The sequence below is a fragment of the Pezoporus occidentalis genome, unplaced genomic scaffold (assembly GCF_034315485.1).
Source record: "Pezoporus occidentalis ecotype Australia unplaced genomic scaffold, CSIRO_AGI_Poc_V1 ctg18, whole genome shotgun sequence".
In the NCBI taxonomy this organism is placed as follows: domain Eukaryota; kingdom Metazoa; phylum Chordata; class Aves; order Psittaciformes; family Psittacidae; genus Pezoporus; species Pezoporus occidentalis.
The window spans coordinates 8227691-8250732 of record NW_026913640.1 but is presented as its reverse complement, the minus strand read 5'-3'; the positions used below and the strand labels follow the sequence as shown (position 1 = coordinate 8250732).

The 23042-nt window shown below is 38.4% G+C and overlaps 1 protein-coding gene across 5 annotated transcripts in view; it reads right to left on the bottom strand.

Annotated features, from left to right (window-relative positions):
* The window catches only part of ZDHHC20 (zinc finger DHHC-type palmitoyltransferase 20), a 42623-nt gene that overhangs the window by 3200 nt on the left and 16381 nt on the right, over positions 1 to 23042 (bottom strand). For all 5 annotated transcript variants that reach the window (XM_062615215.1, XM_062615216.1, XM_062615213.1 and 2 more), the window contains exons 2-10: positions 22824 to 22850; positions 18164 to 18258; positions 14397 to 14517; positions 12952 to 13021; positions 11718 to 11750; positions 10766 to 10886; positions 4411 to 4543; positions 2289 to 2415; positions 970 to 1059 (exon numbers count right to left, since the gene is read on the bottom strand). In XM_062615215.1, the coding sequence (XP_062471199.1) occupies positions 970 to 1059; positions 2289 to 2415; positions 4411 to 4543; positions 10766 to 10886; positions 11718 to 11750; positions 12952 to 13021; positions 14397 to 14517; positions 18164 to 18258; positions 22824 to 22850 (817 nt within the window). The remainder of the gene's footprint in view (positions 1 to 969; positions 1060 to 2288; positions 2416 to 4410; positions 4544 to 10765; positions 10887 to 11717; positions 11751 to 12951; positions 13022 to 14396; positions 14518 to 18163; positions 18259 to 22823; positions 22851 to 23042) is intronic.

The following is a 23042-nucleotide window of genomic DNA, read 5'->3' as shown; positions in this document are numbered from 1 at the left end:
CATTTCTAGTTACTCAGAGCAAGGCAAACAAAACCCTATACTGACAACTAAAAATGGCCTCCTGCTCCCAATCCTAATTCTCCTATATGCCTGCTCTGGTCATCAGTCAAAACCCTTACCTGACATAGGCTACTCACAGTTCTAATGGAGAAAACCACAGACTGATAGACAAGAAACGGCGTGAGAACAACAATGCTACTGCCACACAGTTGAAAAGAAAAACTAACCAGTACTATCTCAAAAGAACAACCTAATGACATTTTATCCCACCAGCAAATGCTAGTGCCTTATGCTGAAAATCTTCCTAATGCAAAAGGACACTGCTGTTTGCACAAAGGTCCTGCTCTTGTGTAAATTCCACAGGTTATATTGCACTGGAAGCATATTCTTCACAGTATTGCCTTTGAACCTCTTAATGCTTGATAAATCAGGTGACTGCTGCTCACAACATCAGCTACTAACTCACAAAACTTACATAGAATGCTTCTAAAATGGCAAATGTGAACACCCCCAAGTAATGAGCTAAAACCTCTCCAGTGTTAAAAGCCAGCAAATAGCCACAATGATCAACCACTCTTGAAAACTGTGTCTCAACATCCCTTATTTAAACATGGTTTAAACCACAACAACATGCTAGAGGAGGTGAAATACAAATACCACCTAGCCTCTCATTCAAAAAAATATCTTAAGCATTTTTTTTTCCCCATGGACCATTTTTCAGCCTCCCCTAGAACTTTTTTGACTGTATTTTTCTGTATTACTGTTTCCTCTGTTATAGGTCAAAATCAAGAAAACACTTTCTGCATCAAGCAATACTTTTTACTCTTGATCCAGTCTGTCCTTCTCTGAAGACTTACAAAGTAACTCTGAAGATGACAAGAAGTATGAAACATTAAAAAATAAGTTTGAAACAAATTCTTCTCTAAGTATGGAGCAGTACAAAATCAGTATCTTAAATACAACAGTTACCTTTTGGCAGGTTCATTTTGGCTTGAGACAGCAAGTTGCTCTGGATCCATAATCACCAAACGAGTTGGGAAATTACACCCATCGCCCAAACTAAACCAGAAATAAAGATTCAAATTACTGTTTGTAGTTGACTTTAATGAACTGAACAAGTACCCATGCGATAAGCAAACACTACAGGCTTGAATCAATTACTTGAGTGCAGCACTGAACTCTGGACTTGAAAAAGGCAGTTCTAACCACTAAACTGGATGATCAGTTAATTAAATCTTGGAGCTCAAATGATTCCCACTCTACCATGCAGTATGGACTGCTGAGCACAGCACTAGCCTATCTATTTCAAAAACACTGTTTCTGTAGACTGTAGTCCTTGTCTTCCCATAAACCACCATGCACATGTAGTCAGACTTACATAGTCATGTAGTATTTACAACCCCAGAAGCTGTAGCATAAATAATATTTTGGTGGCCGTGCTTTTCTCTCCGCCCATCATTCTGAGGTTAGCTAAGCCTTCTTTTAAAGCAAGTTTAATCAGGACAAACGTGGTGGCAAAACAGCCTGATCCGTCTACAATATAGCCCAATCAACTTAAGATCTTTTTATTACCTCTGCTGCTTGCAACCAGACCTCAGCTTCACAAATAGGTTCACCAACCTTTTAAACTGATATACAGTCCCCAAAAGCAATGTTGAAACACTGCTCCTACTTATTTCTGCTTTCAGGAGTGGTGGGAGTGGGCAGCAGGTCAGCCTTGTTTCAAGCTTCAGAGGCTTGTTTGCAACTCCCTAACACCAGCTCAGCTGAAGTTGTAAACCAGCTTTACATAAGGGTTTTTTTTTCTTTTTTGCAGTGCTGCTTATTTACATGCACTTTTTCAGGCAGCTCTGATACTGAAACAGTCAGCTACAGCAAAAGGAAAGCTGTCAAATGTTCTTAGGGGTAAGAGGGGGTGTTTTTAAACTGATGTTGTTCCAGCTGAACAACATCAAGCAGTTGAAGTTCAAGCATTTGGATCTCGACTGAGTCGCTGATTTCTGCTTTACAATTAGACAGTAGTACTATAGCCAAAAGGTGTATAAATTTTGAAATACACTTCTCAAACCTTTCCAAATTTCTGTATCTAGAAGACCCTTGTCACTGAATGAAAACCCCACACAATCTGCTTAGTTTTCTCCTGCACATTTTCTCAACACCAATATTCATTGTGCAAGATTTACAACTTGGCATTTCAGCTGTCCCTTATTTTTTTTAGGAGAAGGGAAAGCAAGGTGAAAGCCATGGGATCAATTTATTCCCAATTCATTCCCATTCAGACTGAATACCTGGTAAAGATAGGGATTAGCCAATACTTCTTTTCATCTCCAAAAACTTCCCTCAGATTTTTGCTGCACCCAAGAGAAAAGCCATTTTTATCAGGGCCATTTCGAAATGTAGGTGCACGGAATGTTTCTGTAAAAGAAAAACATGCAGGATCTCTAAAGTGATAAGGAGTCAGGGAAGATAAACAGACTCAGACTTATCTATTGTGAAAACAGTGTTGGGCAGGCTGAGACAATCTTGATGTATATTATGGGGGATGGGGGAAAGTAATCTCGAGTAATCAGAAAGCATTACAAAAACAATCACAGGGTTACTGACAAAAATAGAAAGGTAAGAAAGTCTCATAAGCAGAACAATCATCTTTCTCTCTTTACTTTAATCCAAGGTCTGAGACAGAGCTAAGTACCATCAGCATGCCAAAGTGCCAAAGATACCACACCCCTTATCCATCAATGGCCAGTACTCTCTTTGGCCTGTGAAACCTTCTTTGAGCAGGTGGCTTCCTCTTTCAAAAGCAATTTACCATAAGCACCACTGGACCTGAACCCATACAGGACAGTATTTTGCCACTTCTGCCAAGGCCTGCAGTTGAATTAAGAGCATCCCATGGTATCAGGGAAAGATGATAGCTATTACATTAGAAACATAGACATCACATGCTGTAGTAAGCCACCACCAGTTTTCTAGTCAGTCCAGTTACACCCCTGGGAAGTACTGGGAGGACTCATTGCTCTCTTCATACCAACAGCTCTCCTTGAAAGTTGGGGCTGTTCAGCCTGGAGAAGAGAAGGCTGCGTGGAGACCTCATAGAAGCCTTCCAGTATCTGAAGGGGGCCTATAGGGATGCTGGGGAGGGACTCTTCATTAGGGACTGTAGTGACAGGACAAGGGGTAATGGGTCAAAACTTAAACAGGGGAAGTTTAGGTTGGATATAAGGAGGAAATTCTTTCCTGTTAGGGTGGTGAGGCACTGGAATAGGTTGCCCAGGGAGGCTGTGAATGCTCCATCCCTGGCAGTGTCCAAGACCAGGTTAAATGAGGCCTTGGGTGATATGGTTTAGTGTGAGGTGTCCCTGCCCATGGCAGGGGTGTTGGAACTAGATGATCTTAAGGTCCTTTCCAACCCTAACTATTCTAGGATTCTATGATCCAGGCAGTAAATAAAAGTACTGGGTTACCAACTGTGACCAGTGACTTTTAGGCAAGGAATATGCTAAAATTCTGTTCAAAGCTGAAAAGGAGACTGAATATTCCCTAAATCTAGATATGTTAAAAGAGAAAGGACTCAAACAGCCTTCCTGTCAAGCAATCAAAACACTTCCTCCATCAAAAAATTCTAGCAAGCTGAAAATTATTTCAGCTTTTAACCAACCCACTTACTTTTTGAGATTAGAAATTTGACTTCCATTGAAAGGTGTAAGATTTTGATTTAACTCAGTTGTGCAAATACCCACCAGTCCCTATCCCCTCCACCCCCCGAAAGAAACACTTAAAAATTGATTTAGCAAGAACTTTAGATATTTCAACTCATGCACATAACTTTCTTATGCTGGTCAAAGCCCTTAAAACATGTAGGCATAGAAAACATGTGAATCTTTCATTATTTAGGAAGTGTGCATCAGTGTTTCCATTTTTATAACACTGCTTTTACAAGCCACTTCCTAATAGGGTCCATTTTCTCTCACAGGATTAGAATACTCTTTTGGATCTAGTTTAAAACGTAGCATGCTAATATACAGTAGAGCCTTTACCCTGGGTGGGGCCACCCAGCTACTCAAAGTATTAAAACAAGAGGGTTACTGACAAGTAACAATTAGGCAATACAGTTATCACTATAAAAAAAGACACACACACAAAAATGCACAGTGCCTCAGAGATCTCCAAAGTACAAACAGAAGAAATTAACATTCATCATGAATCTGAATGTTTGGCTCCAGCAGAGGACCCTTATACATGCTTCATTTCCCTGTATGTTTCTCCTTTAAATTACTTTTAGTGAATATGCTTTTTATTGCACAATACTTAACAAAACTGTTTATATGTGATGGCATATCCTGTAGACCTCACATCCCCACTGACTTGTTTTTCTGGACAATGAACAGTTCCACATTCAAATTAACTGACCTATGGTTGATCTGTTTTTGCCAACTAGCCAGCAGTGGTAGCTGAAGAGTGACAGTATGCTGATGAAGAACATGGCTGCCACAAAGAAAAGGAAAAGGACGTGGAATTTTGCATGGGTAACTGGCAATTCATTCTGGGAAGAAAGAGAGAAAGAGATTAATACATAAACACTTCTTAGCAACTAATGCAGCATTGTCATTAAATATTTTTATGCCATACCCATTCTGGTATAGGTCTTTCACCTCACTTTTCACAAAGTTAAAAAAGCACAAGCCCAGCTTGCATTTCATGTCATGCTAGGCTGGTATACAACAGCTTCAAAAGCTGATGGGTACCCCTCAACCTGAGTTTAGTAGCATGAGTACCTGTGTTCATGTCTTAGTTTTTAAATGCATAGTAAGGAGCAAGGGGAAAAAAAAAAAATTCCTATACTAAAAAAAATGTTAACTGTCCACCCACAGCCAAAGAGACACAGAGAAAGCATGTCCAAAATCACTTTATTTGAAGGGAAGAAAATACAACAAAAATGTCCAAATCCTTTCCCAGCAAAGGACCTGCCTCTGAACTGCTGCAAGGAACATAAAACGGGAAAGGCTGTCATACTGTCTTTCTAAGACTGAACAACTAGAGACAAGACATGGGACAGATCTTCAATTTCTTATGATCTCTGAGATTTCAACAATAACCAGCATGTGCCTACCAAAACCAATCTGCCATGTCTGACTAGGCAGAAATGAATCACCAGAAGATACATGTGAAAAACAATTTCAGTACAGCCACCAGATAAAAAAAAAAAATACAACCTCCCACCCATATCAGATAGTCAATTCCACCCCCTAGCCTAGGTATTTTTAGGCTTGCACTTTCAAGAGGCCAGTGGGATTTGTAACAATACTATTCTGCTTTTATATCCTCAAAATCACAGAACTTTTAAGTAGCTGACCTTTAACAGCACTATGAAAGCAGAGAGGCTATTTTAATTCAGCTGCTTAAATACCATTATTGCCATTACTTTTTCCACTAGCTCATTCAGTATACCCACTTATCTAATGCCGATTTTTTTCTTTTAGACTAAAAGACATTTCAATTAAGATCAAGTGCACATGGGCATTATCTTTATCCCTGTACACTGCCTATATTCACAGGAAACACATTACAAGTCTCCTTCTTTCTCTGATGGTGTAAATAACTACCATGGAAGACTGCATTAGAAAAATTACAGCAGGAACAGTATTTAAATAATTACAGCAATATTGAATTTTACCTTTGGACAATTCTCTGCAGCTTTCCTGTGGCAAAGCTTTGCGCAAACAAAGACAATTATTAAACACTAGTATTATGTTAAGACAAAGTGTTTGAAAACAGCACAGGCTATGTTAAGAACAAAATGGTTGGTGCTCTCGGCTGTGCCAATTTCTAACACCCAACAGCAGTCTGAGCCCTTGTTCTCCTAGAGAATGGAGGAGAAAGTACATAAGAGCACACTACTAACTTCCAAAGCATAAAATCTGCTACTGAAATATAGTAGTACAGCTATTCTGGATCACTTCCAAGTGGTTCCTCATCCTGAGCAGCCTGACTACACCAGGTGTATTCTCTGAATCACAAGTAATGCTTATGTGAATATTCTGTATGACGAAACCATTCAGAAAGGTCTGAAAAGCTCAGAATACTCCAGAGGTATAAAGAATTGCTTATAAATTACAAAACCTTTCTAACTTCAGAACACATCTATTACCATTAGATGTAGTTTCAGTCAAAACCATAAAAAAAAAAATTGCCATTCTTTGCACAAAGAACCTATCAGTACATCAGTGCAGTTTTTCTTCTTTCCAAGTACTGAAATATCTTTGTGGGATGTATCTTCAGTGTAACATCTGAAATTGAACCAGTACATAAGAAAATAAACAGGAAAGCTTAAATTAGCTTTTAAATTCCAAGCTTTATACCTGAAGAGTGGTATTCGTCATCTCAGCTCAGATGCTAGAGCTTAATGACTCTGTTGTAGGCAAGACGTATGGCTTTTAAGTTACACTAATCTGCACAGAATGCCTAGGGAAGAGCCCTGGGATTTACCGTGGAGTCAGGCAGATACACCCAGCATTTATAAAATGCTGGCTAACATCAGATCATGCTACAGTAAGAAAATGATAACACAGTCCAGCTCTTTGAACTGCCAGCTAAATTCAGTTTCCTTATTTACTGCCTTTTCACTGATACAGTTTTGCTTTGACAGTCTGTGCAACAGTCCCTCTTCCCTCTGCTGTAGGGATGTGTTGTATTTCGTGATCCATTGAAATCAAAGCTATCAAAACACATATTCAAATTGCCACTTATTCCTAAGCTTCATGTTAAAGCTATGATAACTCCTCCTACCTCAGAGCACACTGCATTATTCCCCAGTTTCCTAATTCATTTTTGTAAGCTCTACTTCTGTGACTCTTTTGGAATTGCATATTTAAACAAAATGGTTCTCGATAAAGAATTCTCAGGCCAATTCTTCATTTTGAAACTCTAATATCAGTACCAGCTTAGCCTTTGTGTTTTCTGTGGGCCAGAAAATACAGGTTTACTTCCAGCTGCATCTTCCTAAACAGTGGCTTTATAACCAGAGAGGGATTTTTTTTGATTACCCATTATTAATCTGCATGATCTCCAGGGAGCATTCACATCTTCTGACTACCCAGTTTCAGCCACTGGTTGTAAATTCTTGAATGACAGCTGCAGAACTGAAGCATCTTTCAAAAAAAGGCTAATTCCTTCCTGGAGAGAAGCATGCAGGCTTTGAGTGTATATAACAAGCTTATTCACTGTTGTGTTCTAGCAGCCACAGCACGTTAAAAAGAGAGTGAAACTTCAAACATTTGTTACATAAAAACATTATGCTCAGCAGTACAGAAGCAGAGTCTTGCAGGTGAGAGAGTTGTGGAGCTTAGAAAAGGAAGCAATTTGCACAACAAAATGTAGGCTACTTAGCAAACATAATAAACTGAAGCCAGTCACTATTATAAAGAGTCCCGTTACAAACTCCTTCAAAAGCATAGAGTCATTTGAGCATGTACCAAGGTCACAAAAAACCTCAAACAAATTCCACAATAAAAAACATGCTGTTAAAGCTTGACTGATTGCTCATTTTTTAGTAGCTAGATCTAACTTAGATCTCAAAAAATGTCAAAAGATCTGGTATTTGTCTTTATGGGTACATGCAAGAGGAATGAGCTCTCACTAAGGATCTGGAATCTCCTTTTTTTTTGTTTTGTTAATACAACTGAAGTTTTGCAGAAGCACGCGCCATCTACCCAGAACACATTATCACATCCCTGAATTAGCTCTACTCAGGACTACCAAAATAATTTGGAGGACAATGAAAGACACTGAAAACAGCTGGAAAACATAGGGTTTTCAAGGGGGAGGGAGTGCAGCAAGAATGAGAATAGACAGAAATATACACTGGGAAGTACCACCATGCACTATGTAAACAAGGCATCAAGGACTGGGCATTCAGCCAGTGCTCGTGTTTATTTCAAATACATTTGGTTGAACTGAGGTTTTATCTGTTCATCTTTAACAACTTCCTAGGTAGAAATAAAAACATTATGTGTATAGGAAAAGTAGTTATCAGTGTGAAAAAAAGAGTAGTTCATATTCCCTTAATCTATAAAACAGATTTTAACATCCACATCAGTAAGCCTGTAGTAAACATTTACAGCCAGTGTAGTTGTTCCATCACTGTATGAACAGTATCAAGATCTTTCTTCAGCACTTCTGTAGAGAGCATGAGTATAGATGTCTTGCATGTATAAGTGGGAAACAAGAAGACTCTCTTCAACAGAAGAGTTGGGTAAGTGTGCATATCTCACAAGGTTTGCAAGTATCTGCATATGTGCTGTGTCTCCATGCAAGTATTATCCATAGCACAAAAACTGGATTGCTAAAATGTGTTGTTAGCATGTACACCTTCACAACCTCACTATTACAAGGTCTGAAGCGCCCAAGGATACGCTCCCCCAAAAAAGCAATTCATCTTCCATCCCAACACTGGATATATACAGTAGTATATATGATGATTTGAGTAACATAAGTGAGGAAGCAAAAAAAAGAAAAAGAAACACTGCCGTTTGAAGCTGTTTGAACATTTGCCGTTTGAAGCCATACTGTAACATTTCTGTCAAGCTTTGAGGGGACAAAACCAACATCTAGAGAGCCTCAACAGAAAATGTCAAAACAGTAATCTGTCTGATGCTGTATCAGACAAAGCTGAGCATTTGCAATATGTTGAAGCAGTCTACAGACAGCACATGTCAGCAGTACTCCACTCCAGTCTGGATACAGATGTAGAGAGAAGCTTACAGGACTCTATTCTGCAGTCAAAAGAAATTGCCTAAAAGCTTACATATTAGAGACATAGTAAATTTTGCAAGCCTACACAATTATGGTGCTGCCACCTCTTTCTGGAAGTCTACTTCAATCAGGCTATTTTAAAAATCAGAGGAATATTAGCTTTGTGAATTAACTGATTTAATATGAGTACAGTGATTCAGAGATCTACTCTAATGGTAAGACCATGGCATCACCAAGTTCTGTCTGGGAAATACCCAAAAGCAAATGCAACAAGTGCAAGCACATGACTACATTGTTTATGCTCACATTTCAAAAGTAGCCCACTGTTGCAGGAATGCATTTTTAGCAACTAACTCATTACCAAAGAGAGAGAGAAAAAAAATCCCTCTTAAGTTTACACCCTCTGCTGAAGGGTCTACTTCAGTATTCAGTCTGATGGGCTTTGGAAAAGCCTTGCTACAAATGCCATTAAATGTTCATTGTGGTCAGATGTCCTGCAGACTTCTGTTGCACTAATACTTATGAAGTGAGATGAAAAAGTAAATTCCTTTTTTTTTTACCCTCAAGCACTGACCAGTAAATATGTAAGAGCACATCTACAGATTCATCAGACATTGCACACCATGTGCTGGAAAGCAGCCAGGCAGATTCGGGAATGGCACATTCACAAATTAAAAATTTATCTATTTACAGTCACATAAGACTAAACAGCAGAATCAGACCATTTCATTTGAAATATTTGTCAAGCCACAGCTAGGACTGATAAATACACTCATGGCTTTCATCTCACACAATACTGACAGCTCAATTACCAAATAGTTCCTTGCTCTCTAGTGACAGGCTGCTACACAGACTGACAGACTTAAAGAAACATAGTACTTTGGCAGGTAAGACCCATAGGCTTAGGTGAACATAAACATTCTTTTTGCACCATTTATCCTACCTGTCTAATGCAAACTGTCTCAAAATACAGCTATTCTGAGTACATGATCAAGCTTCTCTTACCCTGAACATGGCAACATCTTTTTGCTCCAATATTCCTTCTACAGCTATGGATAATGACTGCTTTTCCCAGTTACTGACAGGAACAACATCTAAGTGCTGTTATTTACTCATAAAGATGTGATGGAGAGCCTTTCACTTACAATGACTTTTCCCATGCTAGCTAGTGGAAACTGATTAAAGGAATTCCATCACCTGCTCTTCTGCCTAGAGACAGAAAGAATCACAAACTTTTGGAGATGAAAGAGACCACCACCAGAAGACACTCCGTTTAGCCTGGAATGGGACTGGAACAAAATTGATAGGGGGAATACAACACAGACATACAAGAACGGTTGCTCTTCACATGGATGTTATTAAATCTGCTAAGATGTGTGTATGGTATCAATCATTTGACAACTGACTATAGTTGCAAGGGAGATGTATATCATTCACACTGTATACGTACCTTAGCATTCTACCCATATTAGACTGACAAAAACTACTAGTATGAAGTTCAGACATGCCTATACAGGGACTCCAAAACAGAGCTTGGTCAGTTCCCAAGAAATTAATCTGCCTTATCTGGTAGCAGATTATCCATAGACAAGTCTAGGAAGATACAAAACTTTTATTTATATTTCACATTTCTCACTATTTTTTATACACATGTGTGTGTATACAGAGACACACACGATTCTATATATTGTACTTAATGCAGCCAGTTCTTTCTATACCTACGTATCTGTATCCGATAGTCTCAAAATAACCTGAGCTGTGCTATTCGATTTTGATGGAGCAGAGAAATTGCAGTGTCCTCATCAGAACTCCTTCCTCCTATTACTCATCCTGGGCAGTGTAATATATTTAATTCATTAAGATTCAGAAGGTTCTCCTGCTTCTTTGATTGATGCTGTTAATGGCAATGAACTATGGAACAGAGTAAATGGTGAGTGACAACATGCTGATACAGCTTCCAATAACACATCCAGAATTAAACAAATGAAGAACAAAAAAAAGCCTTAGAACTTACTGTCCAAAACTTTATGAAGTACTGCAAGACTGTAGCAGCAACAAACAGACAGTACAGTAAGGAATACATTAAAAACAGGAGGAAGAATTTGTAGTTAGAAAATCCCACACAATTATTCACCCTAGAAGGAGGGGAAAGAGAAAGAGGTTACTATGACATTAAAAAAAAACAACACCCAAAACAAAAAACCCCCCAAAACCCAATACATTCAGCTTTTAGAGAGCATAATGTGTATGACGCCAGTGGTACGTCCAAAGCAGTCTGGCACTAGTGTTACAGAAGCATTTTAAGCCACCATTTTGAATAAAGTTCTTCCGCAGGCCAAATGATGTGGGCCCTTCACATAAATTTTGTCCCCCAAGAAGTTCTACAGGACATGACACGAGCTGGCAAAGCATATGATACATACATTCTGTATAGGAAGCATCTCACACACTATGAACTAACTATAGCCAAAATGGAAGATGATATGAGCCTCTCCAATTTCAGTGGTTACAAAACCACCTAGAAGTCAACTACTGATAGAGTATTCTTACAGCGACAGCAAGTAATATTTTTACTGACTACCAATAAATACAAACTGCAGAAGAGTAATTGTCTGAGTGGGTCTTATGTATCATCCAGAATTGAGAACTTATTTTCACAGTGTAGTGGGTGTCTCTTCTCCTGGTAACAATACCAAAGTAAACAAAAGGAAGAAATGCCACTTATCTCAGGTCTCACTAACTAGGGTTTCTCTATATGAAGAGAAATTGCATGGTTTGGGGTACTGGGCCTGCAACAATATGTTTCAACAGATCAGGAGCAAGATTTATTTTCACATATTAAAGCCTCAAGAAGTTATGTGAAAAAAATCAAGTTTTACTTCAAAGTTGCATTTTTGAAGCAGCATCTAACTCATGCAGGATCTAATTCATTATTATTACTGATTTTTATTTTTTTTTAAACTTACCATGGACAGTGGTGGTCCATTTTTAGTACACATCTGAAAGAGAATTTCCAGCAAGTTAAAGCAAAAAATACATTTTCTTTCTAAGGCACATACTTCTCGCTTCTGCAGGCTGGGGGTTGAGGGGAGAGGAGTTGGGTTTTCTGTTTTCTTTTTCTTTTGTTTACTTGTTTGTTCTTTAAAGTACTCTGCCCCACTGTATCTTTTTCAAATCCTTCTCAATCATGCCAATTCTCTGTACTATAGCAGCCGTCCTTCCACACAAAAAGACCGAGTGAGATTCAGCGAAATTATGAACAGTCTCTTAAATTAACAGAGGAAGCATTGCTGAGCAACACTACATAATAATTCATTAAGCCACCCTAGTTTTATGTGTGCATTGAGACAAAACAAATCTGTAAGGACCCCTCAGTATTGTGTGGGTAAAGTATGTTAGCCTGGCATTCACTCCAACTAAGTCTACCTTCGGGTTATTTTTACTACCGTTTTTTGTTTTCTCCTTGCTTGTTTAAAGCTAATTGAGGAAAAGAGCAGCACAGTGGGTAATGTGAACAGTCACATGTCATTTCCGTCCAGTTCTATTGTAAGGAGAGACACTAGACATTTCAGACACACAGACACATTCACCGTATTTGCTAATAAATAAGATTTTAGCCAAAAGACATGTATTAGGTTCTTCAGTTAACTACGTTTCCTCAAGCTCAACCTACTGAAGTCTCACTCATAGCTTCCGTCTTCAGTGCCCTCAGACTTGTCTGATGATTCAGAATCAAGCTAGGGAATAGCAGGGATGTCTTTGAAATGGTTAAGGGATGCAATTCCACTGTCAATCTCTAAGATTTTTAGCATTATTAATAGCACACATCTGTTTCAACACTGAAAAAAAATCAAGATATAATAGTTCTATAAGCATTTGCTGGTGCTGGTTATCTTGGACCTGCCTTTCCTTGTTTTCAATTGCTGATTTTTACTTTATTTATTTATTAATATAAGCACTATTTTACAAAGCCTCAAGCAGGTTTCCTAGAAAGTTCTGCCACTTTGGACAATGGGGCAGCAATAAGAATATTACACCAACAGGAGGAACTTTGCTCTTTCATGAAATCCAAGTAGTTAGGATCTGAAAGAGGAACAATAGTAAAATCTGTTGTGCAGGGGCTGACACACCAAAGACATGAACACACTGAAACGATCACAGGAAAGACAAAACCCCATCATTTTAGATACAGTAACTTACATGTCACATGCGGAACAGTGGTGGCAGCGGTCAGGTTTGATTAGCTGGCATCGATCACAGTATCTGATTGCTGCATTTAAGTGGCAAGGGTCAAGTCATTAGAACTCATTTAATTTTACAAAGGTTTTCTCCCTTAACATGAACTGAATCTTAAAGAGCTCCCTGCCCTCCCCTACCACACCTGTTCTCACAGGCCTTCATGTGCCTACTCTCATATGTGTACTCCTGATTTTTTTTTAAAGAAATGTAACATATGAAAGTATTTTAAACACTTCAATCTATTACTACTGTACTGAGTCCATTTACTCTTTGGCTTCTCAGTCTTCCCATCCTTCATCCTCTGGCACTGATACCCTATGGCCTGCTTGCTTTCACCTCTGGACAGGTTACTCCAACATCCTATTGTGACAACATGTTCTTTCATCAAGCCAACTTTCTGCATTAGCTTTCTCTATCCTCTTCACCGCAGAGTGATCTAGCAGACTGTTCAGTAAATCAGCTCTTCCTCATCTTTCCTGGATATTTTTAAACAAGCCTTCAGGCTCTTCTCAATGGAAACAAGACACCAGCACAGGCAGTTTGAAAGGGGGAGGAAAGCCAACACCTACAACTACGCAGAACTGCTAAGAGCTGGCAAGAGCTTTCCAGACCACTTGAGGAACTTAGACTGGGATTCCCTTAAAGGGAGGCTTAAATTCAAAAAAGCCAGGCGTCCTTAGACTTTGGAAAGTCACAACTTTGGAACAGTTATTCTGAGGAGTTTATGTTTTTGGAAAACTATACAGGGTTCTTCGTTTCAAGAAAGCAAAACAGATTTATATACATATAAAAGATTAATTTTTTTTTAAAGAATATACATATGCATAAGACAGCAGTTTCACAGATCATTCATATACAAGTTGGAATCAAAATGCCTATACATATTAAAAGCAAATACAGAAATAGCCTATAACTAGCTTTGTACTGAATTACAGATGGAAATGGAATAACATTTATTCGTTCTTAAGTTCTAGCCTTAGGTATGATGTTTCTCCTCTTGCTGAACTACTGAACCACTCATAAAAAGAAGTTTAAAAGGGGGATATTAATGATTATAAAATTGAGTAAAAAGTTTAATTTTCTCTATTTCTAGCTGATTTAACTGTATTTCTTTGTTGTGTTTATTTTTATAGCTATAATTAGAGATAAATGTTATCATCTATCTGCTTGCTAGAAATGGATTTTTTTCAAACTTATAATTATTCTAAAGAGCAGCTCCATATTGAGATCCCGAGACAAAGGACTCCAGTTTCTCCTGGGGGAAAAAAAGCCCAGTCCAAACAAATAACAAAACAAGGTCATGGCCTTTCAATATGTGCTTAATAGATTGTTCATTCAGTGACATCAAATGAATTTCACTGAATTAAACGAGCAGCTTCAGGAGCACAGAATTATCTTAATCTCACCTTTCGATGCTGTTGTCGTGTAGATAGGCAAATCTTTAGCAGCTCTTCTCAAAATCTCCTGCTGGTATTCTGGTCTCTCTTCTTTTTCATATTGTTCTTTATCAGCTTTTGACAAGCAGAACTAGGAGGGAGGGAGAAAATGGATCAATGGGAAGAAATTATTTGTTACTTTGTCTTCCAGTCATGCTCCAAGGAAAAGACCCTGTGTATCTTATTCCTAGGTCTTTGGACAACCCCCACCCACTGACCAAAAAACCCCACATACAAAAAAGAAGACTGCTACAGAAATTACAAGAGATCCTTAAAACTCCACAATAGCCCTGGGCAGATTTTAGAGAAAATAATCTTTATCTCTGTTCCATTATCTACAGCATTTTCCCTTCAACACAAACGAAGGTAGAGACTCATGGTGAGTTTCAAAAAGGCGCAACCTTAATTCCTGATAAGCATAAATTAAGTGATCTGTGAACAAGAGAAAGATGCAATATTCCTTTGTTCCTACAGGGAACTAAAGTTCTCTTATCCCTCTTTCTCTTAGAGAGGGGTACAAGCCAGAGAGGGCAAGAACATGGTGGGGCAGAGGGCAGCCTCATGGCTTCAAGCACAGAAACTGAAAGTGTTTAGCTGGGATTTTACTTGGGTGCTGTCAGCATTACAACTTCTACTTTTGTAGTCAGCAAAATCCAGGAGCTGTATTGAAAGCAACTTCTCCAAAGTCTGTACAGTTTGAAAAACTTCCAATTCTGAGTAAAGCATGAGGAACATTCCTGTTAAAGCCTCACTGAAATGTAGAGCTTTATCAGAAGAAGCTGGAGAGCTTTTACTCACTTGTAAAAACACTTTGGTATTCACTGAAATTGTGGGCTTTACCATTAAGCTCCACAAAACCCCATGTGCTGACAAGCCTCAGCAGAGTGGGGCCTGAACTCACTAGCTCCTTTGTATTTTTCTCTTCTGAAGCACTTTTAAACTCTGAGCTTCCTGCATGGACTACAAGAACTCTTTTTATGAACACACAGACAAAGTATTCATGGAAGTGAGTGGAAAATCCTGTGTGTGCAGCTGGAACAAAGATTGTCTTAGTGTGGTTTAATACAACTATATTTTCCTACCAAGAACATGTATATGATTAGTTCACATGGATTTTCCTCTCATCTTGTACTTCTTCCTCTTCTGGATTACAGTCAGTTGGCAAGCAATAGCGAAGACTCCACTTACAGAAAGGAAGAAGCAGTAAGACATTGCTGAATTTCTCTATTATTTCATTACCCAGAATGCAAACAAGTTGCCTTATATTTTACAGAATCTCGTTAAGCCTCCTGTTCCATACAGCAGCATCCCAGTTATTGAGCCTTACCACCATTCAAAGGTGAAACATGAACCACAATCCCCTTATAAATGATCAGAAACTAGGACTGATCTACGTGAAGGGTGAAATTAAAATTTAACCAAGAGTCTGACCTAATTTTTTAACTGTAATATCCAAGACAGATGGTTACTCAAATATGAAAACTGAATATGCTTACATCAAAAGTTTAAGGCAGATATGAAGCAGCATGCCAGCAAACAGTGGTGCTATATTCCCTCCTCCCCACTCCCCTTGTGAGTCTGCTAGGTGACCCATTGCCTGTCTCCATGACCTGCAGTCAAGCCCAGGCTGTATTAAAGATGAAATACTGCTTCTAAACCACATTTCTATGGCAAACCTTTAAAGCACAGAAAAGGAATGAAATCACAGTATTTAAAACTTTTTAATTTCTTCAAGTAACATCATAATCATAATATTACTCCAAAAATCCTGGATAGGATTTTGGTTTTCCAAAGAACTATATTTCTGTTCTAATTTCAGAAATTCATAGGGCCATGAGACTACAGTCTCTTTGGACAATAGCAGGATATGTTCACAGACATCAAAAGCTGTCTGTTACCACAGACAGGATTTTCAATGAGGTTCCAGCAGCTCTTATTGAAAACAGAAAGAGTCCCTTTGTTTCCTTCCTCTTTCTACATCTTGTGAAATGTTGATTGTTCTTTATTATGACAAATGTACAGGGATTACACTAAAACAACAGCAGCTGCAGAATCTTTTTTTAGTTCAATAGTAAGATCACAGGATGCTGTTTGTTTTGCAAGAATGGCTAATTTGAATGACTAAAAATATATACATTTATGCTGTCATACAATAGGGAGATTCTGAAGTCAGGCTTTGTTTTTAAGTGTAACCAACATAAATTACTCACTGCTACAAGAACAGAAGGGTCTTGCCTCGAAAAAAGGGCCGGTAGTTTTTTTAGTTTGGTGGTTTTTTATGTTTTGTTTTTAATGTGTGTTTTTTTGCTTCTTGTTGTTTGGTTCCTCCTTCCTCACAGTTTTTTAAGATAACTGTAGAAAATTGTATTCAATCTGATTTACCTCTACACTTGCTATAGGAAACATTCATTACATGCCAAATGCCCAAACCATTCCTTTCACTCACTGAATATGAAAAGTATGCTACAACAATCATTGTAACTACAGAATAAGTACTATCAGAAGAAATCTTCTATTACTGAAGAATCCAAGCAGACAGTACAAGTTGCTAGGTATTAGGTTTATGATCAGTTCTAGTTCATACAGCTTTACAAAACCTAGAGTAACACAGTTCCAATCACATTTGGAACTCTCCCTGGTGCAATTTCAGAGCATTTCTTCTTGTCCTATTGCTTGTTTCTTGGGAGAACAGATGAACACCCACCTCACTACAACCTCCTTTCAGGTAGCTGTAAGAGAGTGATAAGGTTTCCCCCGAGCCTCCTTTTCTTCAAACAATCCCAGTTCCCTCAGCTGCTACTCATAGGACTTGTGTTCTAGACCCCTGACCAGGTTCATTCACTCTTTTTGCTTAGTTAAATAGCAGAACAGTCTTCAGGTCTTTTCACTTTGTATTCTGTAGCTTAAGAAGCAGATCTCTAAGCCATAATTAAGCACTGTGGAGCAGTGTTTGCTTTTCCTTAGAAGCATGGTTTAAACTCTTCTCAAAAGCATTTAAGGTTGGCACTAGCACTGAAAGTCAGCCTTGCCAAAAATAGAATAAAAATTCAACCCCCATAGAGTAACCAAAGCCTCAAATAGTTTAGCCAATTTAAAAGCTTTGTAAGACCAAGGAAGGAAAAGGAAACATTGTAAATTTAGGGTGCCAATATTTAATCCTTACATACACACACCTCAGAGAAAACAGAAAACAAGGCAACCCATCTCAGGCTTATTGCAATTAACACTCTTTTTTCAAACCAAAACTTCTATGGTCTTCTGCCATTATATAAAGCTCCTTCATGTATTCACTTCTCAATTGTCCTTAAACCTTAACCCTTGACTTACTAAGTTGTTCAGTCCTCCAAGTTATGACTATACACTGCATACGTACTTTCTCTAATCAAAACAAAGGTCAAAACTGGCTAAAAGGGAAATATAAAAATGTTGTCATTTCATTTGGTTTTAAAAATTCCAAGTTTCAAGCAAACTACTTCAGAGCAAAGCACTGTACATGACTGTCAAACTTGTAATTAATTAAGTGCATGTTTTGTATGAGGAAATGTCATTACACAAAGTATACGGTATTTTAAGAGTCACTTGATCATTTTTATTCATGATACACTGTCATGCTGTTCTATTTCCGATAATGAGAAAGGAAAGGTGAATCATGCAGCACTGCAAACAAATTTCATCACTGAAAAGAGTTCAGCTATTTATAAAAAAAGGCATTGACATTTTTCTGAGGTTATATTTACCTCTTTAGAGGGGGATGCAGGAGATGTGAAAATTGTCTTCCAGTAAGACCATACAAACATGAAAAATGACAGATGAAAAATCACAAGGTAGACAGCTGCAATAAAATACAAATAAAGAGTTTGGTAAGTAAAGCTGAAAAGAACAAGAACTAAAATCACTGATCTCTGATGAGGGCTAAACTATTACAGTATGAATCACCTGATAAAATTATATTAAACCCTTTCCCCTGAATAGATTTAGTGCTTTAGGAGTGCTCATTTAAAAAAACAGAAAAAAAAAACAGCAAAAAAAAAACCCAAGCGTGATGGCTGTTATTCCTCAAGGAAATAATATGCTCTTATCTATAATTCCAAAACAGACTTTGAAGGAAAAAAACCACCCCACCCCAAAAACAAAAACCTGAACACAGCTTCACTTGTGGCATGTGACTAACCTTCTTGGATAAAGAAGATGCTACAATTCTGTTCTAAATTATCTGATAACTGACCTATAGAATTCAATTTATTTTCTACTTCTAACAGAAACAGTGCAGCACTGTGCCATTTTAGAAGACATTGATCACCAATGACAATAAAAACCCCGAAGTACAGGTTTGGAGAGGACAGCACTCCAAGATGAGAGCTAGCTGTGAGTTAAAAACTGCCTGATTATCTTTCAAATCATCACAGGAATATAAGTTGGAAGAGTTCTGCTATTACAGTCATGTGGCAACAAAATGTAGGTAGCTCTACTAGAGAGCTCAATCAATTTATGAATTGGTCTGTGTGATACGGTTGCCTTAAAGGCCAGAAACAGACCTTAAGACCCAGGAAGTTTCTTCCAATCTTGTTTCCTCTAACAGTTTATTTTACCACTTGTAAAGAGGAAACAGATCAGTTGTGCCAGAACAGCAAGCCATAGAAAAGAAGTCATAGTAAATATTTACATTATCTTCACTTATATTATCTTCAGTTCCAGGAAGAAGGAAACTTGACCTACTTTCCTGTGCACATAAAAACACTCCTTTAAGCTGCATGATGTACTTCATGGATGGTAAAACAGGCTAGAATCTTTGAGAACTTCCAACAGCTCAGGAAATGTTTGTGCAGTCACAGAAGACATGGTCTTAACTTATCTTTCAGGGTTTTCATTGCTTGTTACACTGAAAACAAACTTAATTTCAGCTTTCTTCAGAGAATTATGCTTTTTACCTTTGCCTCCAACTCCTCCAACCTTACAGCCAGATTTGACAAATTTTCAACTTTGGAGCTGATCGAAAAAGCAAAAAGCAAAGCCTTTTTCAAAGGCTATCCTAAAACTGTCATCCTGATGGGAAAGAACTTGTGTATCACTGTAGTAGGCACTGCATAATTAGAAACTGTCTTTTATTAAAAACATACGAACGTAATTTGGTCAAGCAATCAAAGAGTGAGAGAATGGTTTGGAAAGAGGAGAAAGACACAAAACTGGAGTGGCATCAGATGCACAGATAGGAGCTTTGGGGGATAAGAGGGTGAGAGGAGTTGAATAGAAGGAAAAAGGAAATGAGATGCAGGGCACAGCAAAACAAACTTACAGAGTAAACAGTTCCATTCCATCCATAAAAATCACCCCACAATTCAGATTATTTTGAAAGATTATTTTTAGAGCACACACAATCCTTCAAACTTCTTGTTGCAGTCTTGTTGCAGGCTGTAAATGCCCCAACAACAGCATGAATAACAAGCACCAATGCTGGTTGCAAGCAAGGGTACAGAACTGTGCCAATGTTATCAATATTTACTAGAAAGAGGCAGCTGTTACAGTGCTTTTGCACTCTTGCAATAACTGAGAACTTGCAATCTGTCGCTGTCATTAAAAGCCACTAAAATGGCTTGTCCTCAGTAGCCAAACTGGAGCAACTTGAGGTGAGAATTTCATGGCTGTTCCAGTGATGGGCATCCCTCAGTCTGGAACAGAAGAGCCTGCAATTGGCAGTCCATACTGGCCCTCCACTGAATAAATTCTTGCTTTTTTTCCCCACTCCTGTACTGCCATTCCTACTGTGATTACAAGTATCAGCACAGATACCTGATTACAGTGCTCCCCAAGAAAAGAGAGGGAGGGAAGACACCATTTTTGACAGCTTTAGTTTACTTTGGCAGTTCATCTACCCACCATTATGGGTAGCCCTATCTCCTCTGCAGCATCTCTGAAGCATCTTGGATCAATTTCCAGTACAAATATAAACCAGCCTCACTCCTATTCAGCTCATTTTCTTGTAAGTAGAAAGCTACACAGAAAACACCTCAAAACCCTCAAACCTCAGTACTGGCCAGTTTAGCCAGAGTCATGAGGAAATCCTGGCAAAGCTAAGGGAATCCAGGATTCTTGGTGCCATGCTGTGACCAAATGAAGTCACTTCTCTTTAAAGCACTGATGCATATCAGACCATAATTTATGCCCTCAAGAGGACAATGTCTTAAGACATGCTCTTAGAATCCTCCTAAACTATGCTAACCCCTCCTAAGATATGCTATTAACATTCTTCTCTGAATCATTCTTAATACTACATCCAAGACAGTCAGATTGCAGAAAGATATGTAACAGAAGTATATTATATTGTTAAGAGAGATGCAGAGTTGAATTTATTCCTCTATCCTAATGAATATAAACCTAGACAAGAATATGAAATTACAAAGAAATAGCTTTAATGGTGTAAATAAATTGCCACTCATTTAATCAAAAGTTTCAATTAATTACTGGAAATAAAAGAATTTGAACACAGTACACTGAAATATGAAGCAAAATATATTTGCTAAGATGCACATTATTGATTTACACAGCAATGTTACTGGTAGGTTGGCCTTTTGACCCTTCTGATGTTATTTCCTGGCTATTATGATTTAGCTTATCAGAACTTCATAAAACTTACTACAGCTTTCATTTCAAATGAAAAAAAGACTTTACAACTCATTTTAAGATCAACCTCAATATTTCAATAAAGAAATTCACGCATACAGGATGCCTGTGACATGCTTTAGAATTGAAGGTGCAAGAAGCGTGCAGGTGACAGCTGTTAAAAGCCTCACAGTCAGGTTCCAGTGATCCTGTCAATCTCTTTAATTACTCAGGCACTTTTCTTCTCTGGTAGGTTTAAGAGCACCTGTTTCAGTCAGACATGCACCACAATGGTATTAAAGCCAGAGATCTGACTATGCAACACCAACATCACTGCTCTGTCACGTTTCCTTAACTGAGATTAACACAAGAGGTTCCACTTAAACTTGAGAAGAAACTTCTTCTCAGTGAGGGTGACGGAACACTGGAACAGGCTGCCCAGGGAGGTTGTGGAGTCTCCTTCCCTGGAGACATTCAAAACCCGCCTGGACACATTCCTGTGTAACATTATCTAGGTGTTCCTGCTCCAGCAGGGGGATTGGACTAGATGATCTTTCGAGGTCCCTTCCAATCCCTAACATACTGTGATACTGTGAGATGTGAAACTTGTCTTTCCAGAAGAAACTAGAAAGTAAAGCTTACTCATAATACAGGTCAACAGGAAAGCATAGCAGAATTTGCAGAATTTTTTAAGTAGGTAAAGCCCAGCTGTGTAATGGGATATAAAAATCCAGAGGAAGACACAGCTCCCATTGAACAACTTGCAGTTTACTTTGGAGATTTTCCCTCTCATCTTCTAATGAAGAAGTAACAGGAACAGGACAGATTCCCACAAGGTTCCTTCCTTTCAGTGTTCTCCTGGATGTTCCCCACCAGGAAGAACACTGCTAGACTACCTTCAAATTCTGTGCTCTTCTGCTAAAACATTTAAGAGATGAGAGCCTCTTACAAGTCATCTGACACTCTGAAGACAACCCTCTGCAGACAGTTAAAATGCATATCTATGCCTAATTTACCACCCGCGTACCTCCCCCTCCCATAAGCTGAAATGAACTCCCAAACAAATACCTCATCAATAACTTGTATTTCTACAGGAAAATGAAAGTAAGTTTTATACAAAAAACAGACATATTTTGAACTTCTGGAATGGAATCACCCTTTATACTAGTTTTCAATTCACAGTTAAAAGAAGTGGCACAGAAAGAATGCTGGAATCTTTTTGGTCAGTTTGTACCTCTAAGTACTACACACTGTGGCACATACATGCCAAAGCCAATATGAAGACTTAAGTACAGTTTGTCAAAACAGGCCTTAACCATCAACAATTTAAAATTATAATGTGCAGCCACCTTTGAAATGGTTGTGTTCTGCACAGTTCCAACCAGTCCTAAAGAATGGGGCTCTTAGGAATCTGGTAAGCTGTTCGGAAAATAGCAAACTGCAGAACAACAATTCTTCCTCTTCCGTAAGTATTTCAGGTCACAGGGTGTGTTCAGAAATAAACAGAAAATGGACTTGTGGATCTGCTGCAGTTCCTTCTCTCTTATCCTTTTTCTGTTCTTAGAAGGTACTCATTTAAAAGTATTTGCAAACCTAGATCACAGACTCACAGGGCTTGTCATTATCCCAAGCTTGGGGTACTAGAAGCTAACCAGACTCAACCTCACAATATTTACCTTGATTCTTAGCAGTAATCTACTTGCTACAGAGCTTACATACAAAGGAGTATATTTAACTTCTATGTGCCTTAAGACTTGTGTGCAACAAAACTATTCACACCTTTAAAAATTAAAAATTTACCTTTTTCTGCAGTTGAAGAAATAGTAACTGGAAGAAAAAGAAAAAAGATACATGGTGAGTAAATGCATACTGAATCAAGTGTTTGGCTAGAAGCGAGATACGAGACAGCTGTTTTGTGCCAAAGTGCACTTCAGGTGTTAGTACAGCTTCCCTACCCCACACTGGGGGTAAAACAGGAATCAGTATTACTCTGGCCAGCCCTTGAAGCTTGATGAGTCA